The sequence below is a fragment of the Cetorhinus maximus genome, chromosome 3 (assembly GCF_964194155.1).
Source record: "Cetorhinus maximus chromosome 3, sCetMax3.hap1.1, whole genome shotgun sequence".
Classification (NCBI taxonomy): Eukaryota; Metazoa; Chordata; class Chondrichthyes; order Lamniformes; family Cetorhinidae; genus Cetorhinus; species Cetorhinus maximus.
In genome coordinates, this window is record NC_135881.1 from 191639094 (window position 1) to 191655833 (window position 16740).

Below are 16740 nucleotides of genomic sequence, written 5' to 3' on the forward strand. Positions count from 1 at the left end.
TCACCACTTCCTCTATTCACCCTTTCACACTTGGAGTACTGTGCACAGTTTTGGCCTCCATAATTAAGGAAAGATATACTTTCATTGGAGGCAGAACAACGAAGGTTGACTAGATTGGGCCTTAGGATGAGGAGGTTGTTCTATGGTGAGAAGCTGAGTAAATTGGGCCTGTTTTCCGGAGTTTTGAAGAATGAGAGGTGATCTCATTGAAACATACAAGATTCTGAAGGGGATTGACAGGGTTGATACCGTGGTTGTTTCCCCTGGCTGGGGAATCTTAAAAAAAACAGGGGCACAGTTTCAGAATAAGTGAACAATCATTTAGGACTGACATGAGGAGAAATTTCTTCATTCAAAAGGGTTGTGAATCTTTGGAATTCTCTACCCCAGAGGATTGTGGATACTGCATCATTTGAATATATTAGAGGCGGGAACAGATCTTTTAGTGTCTCAGGGAGTTGAGGGATAAGGGGAGCGGGCGAGAAAGTGGAGTTGAAACCCAAGATCAGCCATGCTCGTATTAAATGGCAGAGCAGGCTCGATGGGCCGTATGGCCTAATCCTGCTCCTATCTCTTGTGTTCTTGTGTTCGCTGCCTTGTATTGTCAGGCTGTTTGGGCATCATCCATTAATGGTTGAACCACAATTTCCTCCAGTTAAACATTGGGAAGACCAAAGCTAATGACTTTGTTTTCCCCCATCACAGCAGAATGTTCAGGCCCTGCCGAGGTTGAGAGCAGAGACATGTGGGCTCAAATACTGGTGCCAGGCAACATGCCAGTTTCCCAGCCCTGTTCCTGACACCAGCTGCTTCAGGGGGGAAGGCTGGTTCAGGCCCTCCAGGGTTGCCTATCCCATGAGGTAGACAGTCAATTCAGCACATTAAGAACCTTGTTAAAGGCACTGACAGGAAGCCTACTGGAATTTTCCAGTTTCCCGATGTGGTGGAGGGCAGTTCACCTTGGAGGTAGACATTAAGTGGCAGGCCGAGAATCAGTGCTCTAGGCAGGCCAACAGCCCTCCCTATCTTCCTGGTGTGGGTGCAGCTGAAGGCACCCTGTAGAGAGATTCCCCATCCCTTGCAGTGGTGACCTGGCTCCTTTTTCTGGTTTTTATTTGAGTTTTTTAATTAAAAAATTGGTGAGAGGTCACCGTCATGTTGAGAACCCTCTCAGTTACTTAGTCTTTCCTGCAGCCTGCTCCTCCTCCTCCTCAAGTTGGAAGGCCTCTGATTGGCCCTCCAGCTTCCAGAGCCTGTCGACCACCCCTGATTGGACAGGGAACCTGTCTCCTTGCCATTTAAGGGTCGGCCCAGTCAAAATTCCAGGTCAGTGGCTGTTTGCCTCCGAGGGCTCTGGGTTCAGGACCTGGAAACAGTCCAAGCTTTTGTTTCCAGTCTCCAAAATGAAAATTCAGTCCACAACCTCAGTACTCTTTATTCCAACACCATCCCATACCCCCACCTCTGTCTTTGGGTGAGCCAAAGTTTGCACTGTCTCAGTGACCTATTTGTGCCTGAACTGAGCCTCCAACCCCATAAGAGAGATATATCCTCTACATTGCAAAGACTGACTCTGTAACATCACCCTCTACCACCCTTCACTGCAGCTCCCATCTGCTGCTGAAATTTTCATCCATATCTGTGTAACCTCCAGACCTCAATATTCCAATATGACTTGGCTAGTCTCCCCTTCTCCACTTTCTATAGAATTCAGTCAGTCCAAAGACGACTACTATTGTGCCCCAAATGTCCGTTGGGTGTCTTCAAATTTAAAAATCTCATTCTAGTCTTGCTGCTTCCTACCTCTGTAACCGCCTCCAACTTCAACTCCAATGTTACCCACAAACTCCCCACTCTCTTTCTCCAGCACATCTCCAACCCCCTTCACCTTATCATTGAAGGCTGTGCTTTCAGCCTCCCAGGCTCATACTCTGGAATTCGCTCTCTAAAATCCTCCATCTCTTCCCTTTCTTCTCCCTGACGGAGCTGTTAATTTCTCTTCCTATCATATCTACCTTTGGTTTGCAGTCCCTTTTTGTTCCCTTTCCCTCTTAAGGACTTTTGACATTTTGTTGTAACTGTCAGTGCAGAAGAGCATGTTTAAATGTGGAAGTCAACTCAGCATATTGGTTAAAGGCTAAGAAATTATTTCAAGTAAATTCTGCATGGTGAACAAAAATTATGACTATGAACAATTGTTATGCCTCGAGTTCCAATCTCCTGATTCTGAAAAGGCAGTTTACTCTGAAGGAGCTTTATTGTCTTGTTGAGGGAAGAGATACCGGGTAAATATTGGTGATACTAGGATGTCCAAAACTATTACTAACACTAAGGGCAGAATTTCCTCGTCGGCGTGTGGGGGCGGCTTCCGCACGCCGATGCGTAAAATGACATGTGGTGATGTCGGGTGTGCGTCTCGACATCACCGCGCGTCATTCCGATCTTCTGTTCGGCGGGTGTGTGCCGGGGGCGGCTACGCCTCCACCAAACTGTCAAACGCCTGTTAAGGCCATTAATAAACGAACTAAACTAACTCTGAATGCTGCCCATCCAACCTTAAAGTTGGCGGGCAGGTGAAAAGCCCAAGTGGCCTTCGCATTTTTCATGAAACCTCAACCACGGGATTATTAAATTAATAAATATTTTTCAAACATTTGCTAAACATATCCCAGCTCATGTGACGCTGTCACTTGAGGGGATGTGTGAATGATTTTTCACTTTCTTTATTTTGAACTTTGAACCTTACCTTAATCTCCCTGAGGCAGCTCCGTGCCCCAGGGAGATTTCTGCACTCTTTCGCATGCATGCGCGAAAGAGCGCAGGCCCTGACTCTCCCTCCTCCTCCCGCCTGCACAAGTAGCGCTGAGCGCTACCGGCTGTGCGTCACACTGGGTGGGCTTTAATTGGCCCACCCATGTAAAATGGCGACACGCAACCGATCGCGAGCGGCGAGCGGCTCAGCACCCACCCGCCTGCTCCCGAACAGCCCACCTGACAGGCAGAAGATTCTGCCCTAAGATCTTTATAGAGTGTAATGGTCTCCAAGTGTCAGCATTTGGAACAAGGTGTATTTTGAAGAATTTAAAGGGTGCAGTTTTCCTACTAACTTTGACCTGAAGCTTTTGTGTTTAAAATCTCCACAACTAAAATTGATTAAGTGTCAAGTTGAATTAAAACCCTGCTGGCATCTTTAGGTACCCACAAATGGGAGCAGTAATGCTCTTTACATCAGGCATCCAATCCCTGGAACTCTGCTCCAATGTTGTTGCATTTTGTCTGTGGTCTTTTGCACCAGATCTGGTTCTCGCGCTGCACTGTAAGACATATCAAAGCTGGTTATTCAATATGAAGTATTCTGTTCTGGTGCATTACAGATAATGAAACCTTTAACTCTGGCTATTGCGTAGATACATTGCAACAAACTGTTTGGTTCAGGAGGTAATGTTTTTACAGTAGCCATTCATAGGGATTATAACGAAGTTAGTCAAGGATGTGACTGTTGGTTTCTTGCTGGTAAGGGAGCAACGTCATAATTTTACAACCTGAAAAAACTCATTCAATGTAAGTGGAAAAATTATTGAGACTTTCTGTTCATAGCTTCATTTGTCTGCTTGGTCCACAGGCCGGTGCTGGGAGGCCTTCTTTCTTCATCCTACCGACAGCATCAAGAGTCACTGGCAGCAGAGCGAGAGAAACGGCGTCAGGAGAGAGAGGAACGATTACAACGGATAGAGCGGGAAGAAAGAAACAGATTCAAGTAAGATGCTGCGGGGGGAGACAATGGGAAGAAATCAGCGAGAGATACAAAAGGAGCTTGGAATCACTGAACACTGCTTTATTCCTCATGCGCTATAAAGTTTCAGAATTTGCAATTTATGGTTGATTTGCAGTAAAGTGGCACCAGAGCAGCCCACTTCTGTTTTTGAAATCCCACCCATTGCCCTTTGTCCAGGTGGTGAGTTGCCAGTCTCAACTAGGTTTTGAACTGAGATAAAGGGGAAGAAGGAACAATTGGCTAGGATTCCACATTTAGAGTGCACTTAACATAGACAAATACAAAGAAAAGTGGAAATCCAGCAGGCTCTAAGTGTCATAAAAAGTAACAAAGGAACACAAGGAAAGTATTAAGAGCTGCTAAAAGGAAATATGATAAAAACTTGAAAGGGATGTCAAGTCGTACAGTAAAAGTTCTTCTAACTATATTAAGAGGAGAATGGCTAAGGGAAATGTGAGCCCATTAAGGAAAGACACAGGTGATACTGTTATTAACAAAGCAGATTTATTAAATAAGTACTTGCATGTGTCTTCACAGTCGAGAAAGAGGGCAAAAGAACAATGGCACAAGTGAAGTAAAACTATAAATCAAGGAGAAGAACATATTGGATTTAATAAAGTTTAGAAGATGTTTACAAAAAGTGCAGTGAGATCGAAGATAGACAAGTCTCCAGAGCCTGATAGTTTCCACCCCAGAGTATTAAAAGGAGTAGGTAAGGAACTTGCAGATGCATTAGTAATAATCTTTCAAAAGCTCTCTTGACTCACGAATTGTGCAGTTGGATTGGAAATTTGCAAACTACCCTCCATTATTTAAGAAGGGTGGAAAAGAGAGACAAGTACAGGACTTATGGAGGACAGAAGGGGTGGGATCTGAGGTGGGCAGGGAAGTAATTTTGTGTCGCTGGTCCTCGTGCTAGTATGCTGGCACCATCTTGGCCCGACCCATTTTTGGAAAGACCAGATCGGCGTGGAATGGCTAACCACGTGCAATCACCGGAAAGCTTATTAAGTTAGTTATGAAGCCAGTGCCTGGAGGTAGCCTCCCAGTGACAGACCAGGGACCCAGTGCTCCAGGATCAGGTTGAGCCCCTCTCTTTGACCCTGCCTACATGACCGCAGTTGTGACTACAAGCTGCTCTGTGGGGAGATTTTTCCCTACAAAATTGTGGTTTGGCAACTTTTTTTTATTTCAAATATTTCAAAGGTGCTGAGAGAGCACCTCAAGATGGAGGTGGGTCTCTGTCCCTTTATCTGCAACAGCAGGCTGCAGCTCCTTCAATCCTAAGGGCCTCCTACGGCCCTCCAGCATCAAAAGCCTGCCCACCATCTTTAATTGGATGTGAGCAGGTTCTCTAGTCTTTAATTGGTTAATCCAGCCAAAATCTGTGTCAGAGGACTATTCCTGACATGGTGCAGGGTCAGACCCACGTTTGACCCCAATGTCTGGGTCCCATCCCAAAAAGGAAAGTTCTGTCCAAGGTAACTAGAAACCTTGGGTATAGAAGATTGAAGGATGATCTAATTAATGTGTTTAAAATGATTCAGTAGAATAGATACAAAGAAATTATTTCCTTTGAGGAAAAAACCCTGAACAAGAGGGATATGAATGCTTGGCTAGTTGGAACTTTCAAGACTGAGATCAATAGACTTCTGCTGGATAATGGTGTCAAGGGATGTGGAGCGAAGGCAAGCTAAATAGGGCTGAGGTAAAGATCTAACTGAGTGGCAGAACAGGCTCTCGGGACTGAATAGCTTACTCCTGTTCCCTATGGTCCTAGTAATCCTTATTACTCCCTGACAGCAGCACTCTGTTAATAGAGGCTATTGAAATCCTGTAGTGATCCCACTGATTTGTGGCAGTTAAAGGATACACAATCCAAAAGGCGAAAGAAGTGAATAAGGATAAAAGAGCCATGTTGAATAGCTTACATATCACATGACTAACAAGGAGACCAAGGACTTTAAAAATGACTGAGTTTGATTCTATACCCAAAAATTCCTAGTGGGCTGTCAGTCTATGGCTCTTGCAGGGGCAAACGTCTATTCCTGGATTTGACCCCACTGCAAATCTCAGGGGCAGGGTTCCATAAAAATGGTGGGTGCTGAGACCAATTACAGGACTATCCTTTTCCCTGACACCTTCCATGCCAATTTACCCAGCATTCCATCATGGGCAGACTTCAGGAGCCATGGTGAGATGAAATGAAATAAAGTTCTAAGTGTCTATTGATGACTTCGGTATTTTTTAAAAAAACCCTCACTCATAAAAACCCATTCAGTACATTTAAATTCATTCAAGTACTTTATCCCTTATAAAACAAACATTTACTTCAAGTACATTTGTATCCATAGTCCCACATCAAAAACTTTATAACCATTTGGAGCTGTCAATCAAACTGTGAACCTTCAAGCCCCTCACTGTGATAATGAAAGATTGTAGAATCAGTCATGTACCACTAATCCAATAATGACAACCCTCAGGCTTATGTCAAGGGACAGCTAATGAAATTGTAAGAGGCCACAGCTGGCTTTTTTTCAAAATTTAAATATCTTGGGTATTTAAATGACTTCACAGCTTGACAGTGCCACAGGGTTTATTCACTTTTTACCCACATTTATGTCTATTTTTAATAATGCCAAAAGGGCACCCGACCTCACTTAAAAGGGCACGCGACATCATCCAACAGAGCACCAGGCTGCTTCAAAAGGGCACCTGACCTCTCCAAATAACTCTGAAAGCTTTGGACCTTCTACTCAAATGTCTAAAGCCCATGTGCCGTGTTTTGGACATCCCTCCATTGGAAGGCAGCTGCACTTTTACATGTGCAGCTGCCTCTGTGAACCACAAATGTGCAAACTATAACCTGCCTCCATTTACCCACCCCCCTGACAAAAGGGCTGGTTTCAGGGGTTGGACTTCCCAAATCAGGGCACTGGTGCCATTTTAGCGAAAGCACAGAGCCTTTCCATCCACCCCCAAGTCCTGGCTCCATGTCGAGTGCAACTTTCAGAGAGGTTTTCTTAAATTTATAAGCTCTATTCCTAATTGGATTGTGAAATTGTAAGAAAATAACACTGCAAATTGGAAAATATAGTTTGCTGCAGGGCGCACAAGAATTATCAAATTATCTTCAGGGACTATGAGGGCACAATTTGAACCCCGTTTTCCTGGTAGAAACTGAGTTATGGGGCAGTTAAAACCTCCCAGGTCATTTGTCAGCCCTAATGCCACCAGAAGGCTAGTATTCCAAAACTGTTTTTATTCGTTCATGAGATGTGGGTGTCACTGGCTAAGCCAATGTTTATTGCCCCTCCCTAATTGCCCTCTTTTGAGCAGGCAGAAAAGGCACCGGCTCAAGGCTTGCTGGGCTCGTCTTCACATATGCATGTCAAGTCCTGATGGTGTCACCAGAACCTGCCTGCAATTTTAACGAGTCATCTCAGTGCGCACTTTGCTAGTCAGGTGAAGATGAGGTTTTGCCAAAAGCGATTGAATGTATTCCTGGAGGTTTCATCACATGACTTGCCCCCACGCTTCAGCCATTAGTCAGCCAACACATCCATCCTTGTAACACACTGCCTTACTACGTCAACTGGAAAGAGAAAAGATTCATTACCAGTTGGATGATGCTTAACAGTCAGCCAAACGGCCTTTTTGCCCCCATTTTCAATATTTTTATACCTGGTCAAGAGAAATTGTCAAAGAAAATGACAAAAAAAAACTTTAATATCCTGGTGATTTTTCTCCGGGGTTGCACACGGCAGTGTCCTGGAGGTTGATCTTCAGTTCCTGGGGACTCCAGGCCAATGCTCGGAGGGTTGGCAGCCCTAGTGTAGACAGCAGATTGAGGAGCTGGACAATAAAAGGTTTAAACAGTTATCTATTTTTTTTTTAAACTTTCCTTGTGGTGCCAATATGTGCAGATGTGCTAATCCTGGCTCCACAAAGAAAGCCTCCCCAGCTCCAGTTCCCCCCCATCCCACTCCACCTCACCTTCATAAATGCAAAACCCCCAGTGAGATGCCCCCACCCCAACATCGCTGCCCCCCACATGGGAAGCTGGACAGGTACGTTTGAATGAGGCTCCAGAGTTAGAATAGCCATGGGCTTGTTGCTGGATCAGTGGATCTATCTGCCTCCAAGTTGCACCCACCCACATGCCTAAAAAATTACCAGAGGTTAAAAACACGGCCAGCATCCCACTTAAAACTCAAATTAGTTACTTCAAGTTACTCAATCAAACTTTTGTTACAACCTTTGAATGGATAAACAGTCTGTTAGCATGGCGACCTGTTTTCCCTGTTTATTTTATGTTCTGTTTGACTATAAGCTCAGGCTATTTGCCCCACCCCATCTTTCATGGCCACTTCCCTCCACCTCCAGAATACTTCACACTTACACTCCTCATTTTCCCCTAGTGCTACTAAAAGCCTGTTTCAGGCCTTCATCTGATAGTTGCATTGACCTCTCTTGTGCTGCCCTTCACAATCCCTCACAAACATCAACTAATTCAGAATTCAACACACTACACCTTGCCCCACACACCCACCAGTTTGCTGTTGCCAAGTTCCATTGGCACCCTCTTCTTGATTAAATCAGCCAATATTTTAGTTCTCAACTTCCACCATATAGTTTTGCTGTAGCCTATCTAAGTGACATGCTCCAGCGCATATCTGCATACACATCCCTGTTCCCCTGACGTGTTCCTGCTTAGCAATCCTAATCAATGGCTGATATTTGCCACGATGACCTTCGGAATTCTTTTGTAAAAGCTTGTTGTCTTGCTAACTCCATCCCTTCTCTCCATGTCTGCTACAAACTCTTCTCACTGCCCCATAAATATTCCTACTTTTCCTGCTTACCTTCTACCTGATTGATCCATGTGAGATGTTTTATTTTGTTTCCAGGACGTTGTACAAATGTAAGCCTGAACCCTAACGAAGATATAGACCTGTGTCATTTTGGAATTCATTTGCTGTGTTTGAGGACATTAGTGCTTTTGTTGCAAGTTTTCTGTAGCCATCATCTTTCATATAGAAATCCATCAGTGTTTCAGTGCAAATGATCCCCAGGTCACTTTAAATGCTAAAAATCTTCGAGGTAGAATTCTGACTTTAAACAAATTGCTGGAAATAAATATCTGCTGACCTAGTGTTCCTGTCTTCTCTAACTCTTTCTGATCTCTTTTACTTCTTCTGTCTATCTGTTCTGTCTTTTAGTCGGGGATATTTAGAAAAACGTGAAGAACAAAGACTGGCAAGAGAAGAAAGGTTTGCTTATTCTGCTAGAAGTGCACATAAACTATTTGTTTATTTGGAAAATTGCAATTTATTTTAGTGAAACTAATCAACATTATAAGGAGGTTAGCATTCTTCCATAGTCGTGTTGCTGTGTTGTTTTTAAGGCCCAAATGTCATTCCGCAACTGCTTCTTGAGATGCCTTCAGGAGGACTGCAGAACTAAGGGATTATGTACCTTCTACATCCTTTGAAGCTCAAATAATGAATGAAGGAAATCAATTATGTATCCCTCCCGATTGCATCTTCCATAGAATCATATAAGGCTGAGCTTCTCAAAATTCATCTCCAAAGTGATAACGAAGTTTCCATCACACTTGTGCTAAAGTTATAGTGATGTTGTGGGACCAGATCCAAGAAAATTCCCAGCTGGTGTACTTTTGTAACATGCTTGTACTTTAAGCCATGTGGAACTGTGAACTTTTCCCACCTCTGGAGTGCTGAGGATTGACCGTAGCCTCTCTCTCATCTTCAAACAGACCAAACCCCCCACTTTACACATTAGTCTATATTAGTGGTGATCTCCCTCACAGATGGACTGAGGCTGTGCCCACACACTCTGTAAAGTTATACTTTCACACGCTAACAGATGTTATGATCTCCATAGAGACCGATAACTTTGAAAAAAGACTTGAACTTCCAGTTATTAGCTGAAAGAATGATACAAGATTTCACGTTTTAAAACCTTTACAGCAACAAATGATTAAAGAAACACTATTGACGAAACCCTGTCTTTTGTAGACAAATTAACGTGACATTCCCCTTGTATACTTATTGTATACTTATCACCCATCGCACTCTTTACAGAATTGCAGTCCTCTTAGCAAACAGTCCGCAGTTGTTCCCGGCTTCTAATGCCCCCATGTCGCCGAATAGTAATTTCAAGTGAAAGTGTCCAGGTGCTTCCTTTAGTTTTCAGAGAGTTTCTTAAATCCACCACCAGCAGTAAATCCAGTTATTCTTCCCCCCTGGCCATGCTAGAACACATCTCCTGGAATCCACAGATGGCTGCAGCATGATTTGTAGGGAAGCTTGTAACCTGATCTCAAAAATGGCTTCCTCTATCCCCTTCAACCAGAGAGAGTGGGCAGGATTTTTCGGTCAGCGGGCAGGCGTGATTGGCGGGTCTGGGATTGACCGGGGAGGAGACCGCCAACCGCAATTGGCCCCCGAACCTGAATTCACGCTGGCTGGCCAATCAACGGCCAGCCAGCATGAAGCATGTGCTGAAATGCTCAGGGCTGCTGGGGTGGGGGCAGAAGGAGGGCAAGCACTGAAGTCGGCATGGGTGAGCACTCACAGAATGCTCCCTGAAGGTAGAGAGCTGCCGCAGGGAACTGAAGACCTGAACAACCTTAATAAGGGTCGCAAAAACCAGAAAAAAATGTTCAAACTTCATTACCTACATTTTCAGGTGACTGAAATGTTGTCCACAGAAATATATTTTTATTTTATCACAGAAACCTCATCCCGCCAATGGATGAGGTTTCATGAAAAATGCAAAGTCCACCTGGTCAATTCGCCCATCCACCAACTGTGACGTTGGACGAGCAACGAAAAATCTGTTAATTTTGCCATTAATGGGCTTAATTGCCCTCTTAATTGTCAACGGGCCACTTCCAAGCTTAGCCTGCGCCTGCTGACTGAAATATCGCGCAAGTGCACAATGACGTCAGGATGCTCACTCGACATCATCACGCCCGCCCGCTCAGCGAAAAATTCTGCTCCGTCTCTCTCCCCCATCCGGCTGAGATAGCTCGCAAAGTCGAGCAGCTTTTTCTCTCTGCTGACCACACAGATCCTCTGCTGTCGGTTGGAGATACTCATTGATTTGTAGGGAAGCTTGTAACCTGATCTCAAAAATGGCTCCCTCTATCCTCTTCCCATGGCAATGTGAAACACAGAACTTTGTATTTGGATAGAAATGTTAATTAGGCATTTGAGAGTCCAACTGTCTTTCATCTTAGATGTAAATGGACCGTTTACAGCCCAACTTTTTACAACTGGTGCCTTCAACACTTTTCTAGGCCTTTGGGAGACTCAAGCGTGCACTCATTGCAAATCCAGAAACTACTGCCATTGTCTCCTAGCATAAATACCTTGCACCACCTTTTCAGTAAAACAATCTATGCCTTCCTTTGATCTCTAACAATTGAACCACCCAGGCTTACCATCAGGCAAACTGTAGAACAGGCCACATGACTCCCTCTTTCATTTACCCTAAATTTAAAGCTACAGTCCAAAAATATAATAATCTTTTAAACCTCATAATTGTAACAGAGTACTAACACAAAATATGTAGGTTTAACTACCAGGCTACCACCAACTTTGAGTAATAAAAACCAGGAATTAGATACCATCCTCCGCCAGCAGCTGCCTAAACTGCTGCATTCCAGTTACACCATGGCAATAACCACTTGGTATTACTAACCATTTGTATTAATAGCCATTATTACCATAATTACAAAGGCGTTGCTTATAACCTATTATAAGATACGATTATATAAGATAATAATATACCAGAACTGAAGGTTATGGATCAGGAAAGACTGAACAGGCTCGGGCTCTTTTATAGAATCATAGAATGGTTACAACACAGAAGGAGGCCATTCAGTTCGTTGTGTCTGTGCCGGCTCTCCACAAGAGCAATTCCGCTAATTCCATATGCACTACACTGACATACATATGGGCATTAACAAGCCATAATGAAATAGCCCAGAGGGGGTTGATTGATATCTGAATCTGAGGCTTATCATTCAGAAAGGAAAATGGAATTCTTCAACTTATTGACCAGGCAGGTGTGTGGCCTCTACTCTCCGCCCCCTGCCCCCCACCTTGAGTAGTCACACCTTACCCTTCCAAACCTTTGGCAGTTCCGCAGGATGTGTGATTGTTCCTAACATGTAATTTCCTCCATCAATTAGATCTGTTTGCAGTTTTTTCAATGGGCACATACTGTACAGGTGTGACCATTTAGTTCTCTTCACAATGCAGGAATGTCATACCTAAATCAATGGGGTCACTGCTCATGTCCAGCCACCCTCCTTTACAGCAGTACCCTATTATAGATTAAAATGGTGTCAAAGATAAACGTCTTAAGAGGAAAAGACGGGTGAAAGCGTACCTAGTTTTGAGGACAAAAATGTTTGCTTGTTGGATATGAAGGCATTGTGCTGAGAATTGTGAATGTTTCTCGTTAGGTTCAGTGCCAATATTCCCAGAATCAGCATAAAGCTATCTCGGCTCGTCCGCAGTGCAGTTCTTCACTGCACATGTTTGGCCTTTCTACATGCTGCCCAAGTATCACCTTGGCTTTCCCAAGTGAGAATTCTAATGTTTGGGTAGTTGCGAGATGCAACATGTGTCGAGTTTTGGCATGGGTGTACAGCAGGACTTTTTATTTTGCACTTGCCCTAACAGTTTTAGTGGCATTATCGACAAGCGGAATTTTGCCTCCCACGACTATCCAAGTTTAAGAGCTTGTCACCTGCCAAAAGTGGTGATGGTCATTCATCCCACTGAGTCTGGGCTGCAGAAAGAATTGCTCCCAATGTGTTACTGTGTTTACTTTATGGTCCTTTGTGTTCAGTGTTTTTCAGCACTGTCAGTTATACACAACCAATTTTACAGAAACGCATTTAATTTTAGTTCCATGCAAATGGTTATCGGAAAAAATCCTGAGTAAAAATAAATCTAAAGCTGTTTGACTGGGAGCAGCCAGGACTGAGGGTTATTTTAATGCCAGTGTTTTGAAGTACGAGGAGTATGATTGGTAGCATGCAGTAATAAACAGTTCAGAAGCACTGTCCATGCAAATGCAAAACAGATGTATTTTCCTTTTCCTGAGCAGCTTTTGATGACTAGACCCAACATGACGTAAAGCTCCACATTGTTGGACTAGATGCAGGTTCAGGAGGGAGAAGCAATGTTTAGAAGGTGGTGAAAGCCTTTGTGTCACTTTGCATCAAGGATCTGAAAGGAATGGAAACGACCCCACTGATAAATATCTCTCATGAACCGTTGATGTATTTAAGGTTTCTTGCAGTCTGTCTGCAAGTAATCTCAAGCTGCAGCTATTTCATCTTTCCTTAGATTTGCTCTCGGTGTGATTTAGTCGTCGTTTATATTTGGCAGTATCTCTGGCTTGGGATGTGAGAGAGTGTCTGCAGTGTAATGCACGCGTGATGCACTTCTTGCTGAGGCTTACGTGGGCTTCTTTTCAGATACAAGTACCTGGAAAAATTAGCGGCGGAGGAATATGAGAAGGAAGCCAGGAATCGGGTGCCACGGACACGGAGCGACCTTTCCCTCAGCCTGAGTTCACCTGCAGCCCCGTCTTCTCCCACCCCGAGTTGTGGGACCCTGTCACCTGTAAAGCCCCAGGAGGAGCCCAAGCCTCCATCTGCAGCGTGTGACTCGCCGCAGCCTACAGAACGTGAGTACCAAGAGTAAAGCAGATTCTTTCTGCCTGTGTGTGTAACTGGGCTTGCAGCAATCCAAAGATCGTCCAGACAAAGGTGGATGAGAGTGTGCACATCTATTGGAGGTTTTAGAGCGCAGTTAATTAGTGCAACAGGCAGAGACAGTGCAAAGGCAGTGAGGTTACTGATGAAACTCTGAGGTTTAATTTCCTCAGTTTCCAAGGTTTTTTAGTGCACCAGCTGAATATACCTGCACTAATAAACAGGGTCATTAACAATTTGTTACAAATGAGAAAGCTACTACTGCGAATGTGCAAATAGGGAGTTTAGGGATAGATTGTGCAAATTCGCCTTTCCACTGGAGTGCTTTGCACGTAGTGAGAATTTGAATGTGGCAGCTCCACTCACTCCACCCAGTTCTATTGGGGGGAAACCAGAATTCAGGTTGCTCCCTTTCCTCAGCAAGGCTCTGTGCTGGAATTTGTGATTCATATGCAGAAGTGAATTTAATGAATGCGTTTACCCGAGCTCTAAAAATCATGCAGAGGAAATGTAACATCCAAAATTAAATTGCTGTGTTTACATTGCTCCCTTTCTTTTTATATTGTTCCTAGAGAAGATCTTTTTTTAATATATTCATTCATGGGATGTGGGCGTCTCTAACACGGCCAGCATTTATTGCCCACCCCCAACTGCCCTTGTTCAGAGGGCATTTAAGAGTCAACCACATTGCTGTGGGTCTGGAGTCACATGTAGGCCAGAACAGGTAAGGGCAGCAGATTTCCTTCCCCTACAGGACGTTAGTGAACCAGATGGGTTTTTATGACAATCAACAATGGTTTCACGGTCATCTTTAAACTTTTAATTCCAGATTTTTATTGGATTCAAAACCCGCCGTCTGTCATGGTGGGATTGGAACCCAGGTCCCCAGGGCATTACCCCTGGGTCTCTGGATTACCAGTCCAGTGACAATACCACTGCGCCTCTTATTGGTACACCATTTCATGCTAACTGACTGTGTGCACCTTGGCAGAGCTTGCCACCAGTGATTATATGGTGAAGGGCATCACCGCTCTGCCTGACTTTGGCTTTCCCAACACACACATTCCGGGGTTCCTGCGCATGATTGTAATCCAGTGACACTTCCATTGAATTACAATTGTGAGCAGGAGTCGGGTCGTCTCATTTTTGTTGTCCCCTTCACCTCTCACCCCAGGCTACTGAGGTTAATTATCTGGTGGCCAGCACTAGCAAGTTGAGGTGGAGGGTCCAATGCGGAGCTTTTCCAATCTCCATTGAGTTGTATTGTCTTATGCAGCACATGCACCCAGCTATCCACTGGAAGAGACTAGTTAGAGGAGGCTAGTTAAATGTATCTTTTCTTTTATTTCTTTTATTTTCCATTGCTGCCTGTGAAGGTCTTTTGACTTCACAGGCAGCAATGATATCTGAGACAAGTTGGGTTGGTGCCCAGAGTTTGATGGGGGAGAGAGAATCGTGTTCTTCAGATTGAGATGCAAAGATGCAGCCAACAACTCACCCCAGTGGGATAAACTATTTTCAATGTGTTTGTAAAGATTTCTTAGCCTGTATTAGCTTCTTAAAACATATACAGATTTACAGGTGTTGACTGTGGCTCAGTGGTAGTGCTGTCTCATCGGAGTCAGAAGGATGTAAGACCAAGTCCCACTCCTGAGACTTGAACACATAAGTACTGAAGGAGTGCCGCAGTGTCAGAGGCCTCACTTGCCCCCTTGGGTCAATATAAAGAAAATCCTCTGGTATTTTAGGAAGAGCTGGGAAGTTCTAGCCAATATTTGTCACTCAACCAACAGCACTAAAACTGAAACACAAAAGCAAAATACTGCAGATGCCAGAAATCTGAAATAAAAACAGAAAATGCTAAAAAATACTCAGCAAGTCAGGCAGTATCTGTGGAGAGGGGAAATAATTAACATCTCAGGTTGGTGATGAGCTTTCATCAGAACTGAGGAAAGATAGAAATATGAAATTAAAACAAAATGCTGGAAAAACTCAGCAGGCCTGGCAACATCTTTGGTGAGAGAAACAGAGTCAACGTCTCAGGTCCCTATGACTTCTTCAGAACTGAAGAGAGGTAGAAATGTGATGATGTGATTTTGCTTTTATTAAAGATAGAAATATGATAGGTTTTGAGCGAGTGAAAGTGAGAAGGGGAGGAAGAAAATAAGGGAAGGTCTGTAATGGGGTGGAGGGCTGGAGAGATTAAATGACCAGGTTTTGATGTAATGGGTAAAGTGAAGAAACAAAAGATGTGTCCAGATGAGGTGTGATTGGCTGGATACCAGCTGGCCGAAGGCAAAGTGAACAAATAAAGAAGTGAGAAAAGCCAAACCAGTAAAACAAAACATGAAACAAAACGGAGGCAGATTGTTTAGATCATAACCTTTGCCTCCATCTTGTTTCATTACTTTTTTTTTACTGGTTCAGTTTTTCTTGTTTGTTTTGCATTCGGACAACTGCTATGCAGCCATTCACACCTCATCTGGACACATCTTTTGTTTCTTAGCTTTACCCATTACCACAAAACCGTTTGTCAGTTTGTTTCTCCTGCCCGTCGCGCTGTCACATACCTTCCCTGTTCTTCTCCCTCCCACCACCCTCCCCCACCATCCCACCCCAACCCCTCAACCACCTCCCCTTTCACTTGCTCAAACCCTATTACATTCCTGTCTTTCCTCAGTTCTCATGAAGGCTCATCATTGAGCTGAAACATTGGGCAGGATTTTCTGGCTCCGACATGGAAGGGATCCCCATGATGGATGCAGTGAGCCAGTCAAAAGTCCGTTGACTTTGGCGGGACCAGAAGATCCTGCCGGTGGCCAGGACTGGAAAATCCTACCCCTGCGCTCCGCTTTTCCCCACAGATGCTGCCAGGCCTGCTGAGTCTTTCCAGCATTTTCAGCTTTTGTGTCATGAAAACAGATGCCTCTGTTGTTTGTGGAAGCTAGCTGTGTGCAAATTGACTGCCACCTTACCTGCGGTACGACAGTGATTACACTTCAAAATGGCCTCATTGAGCTGTAAGGCGCTTTGGGGTGTCCTGGGGTCACGGAAGGCCCTGTATGAATGAATTTATTTTCTTCCTTTTATTCAGTAGATTGCCAGCTTCATTTCTGAATATAGTTTTCTTAGACTTCGGAATCAGTGAGAATCTCCTGCAGTGGCATTTTAGTAGTGTGAGCTAAACCACGAAACACAACAG

General features: G+C 44.1%; 1 protein-coding gene across 8 annotated transcripts in view; it reads left to right on the forward strand.

Moving 5' to 3' along the window:
• Positions 1 to 16740, forward strand: part of fhod3b (formin homology 2 domain containing 3b) — a 597288-nt gene that overhangs the window by 483870 nt on the left and 96678 nt on the right. For 6 of the 8 annotated variants that reach the window (XM_078539467.1, XM_078539468.1, XM_078539471.1 and 3 more), the window contains 3 exons: positions 3623 to 3757; positions 8998 to 9048; positions 13299 to 13510. In XM_078539467.1, the coding sequence (XP_078395593.1) occupies positions 3623 to 3757; positions 8998 to 9048; positions 13299 to 13510 (398 nt within the window). The remainder of the gene's footprint in view (positions 1 to 3622; positions 3758 to 8997; positions 9049 to 13298; positions 13511 to 16740) is intronic. The other 2 variants (XM_078539469.1, XM_078539473.1) reach the window with 1 other exon arrangement.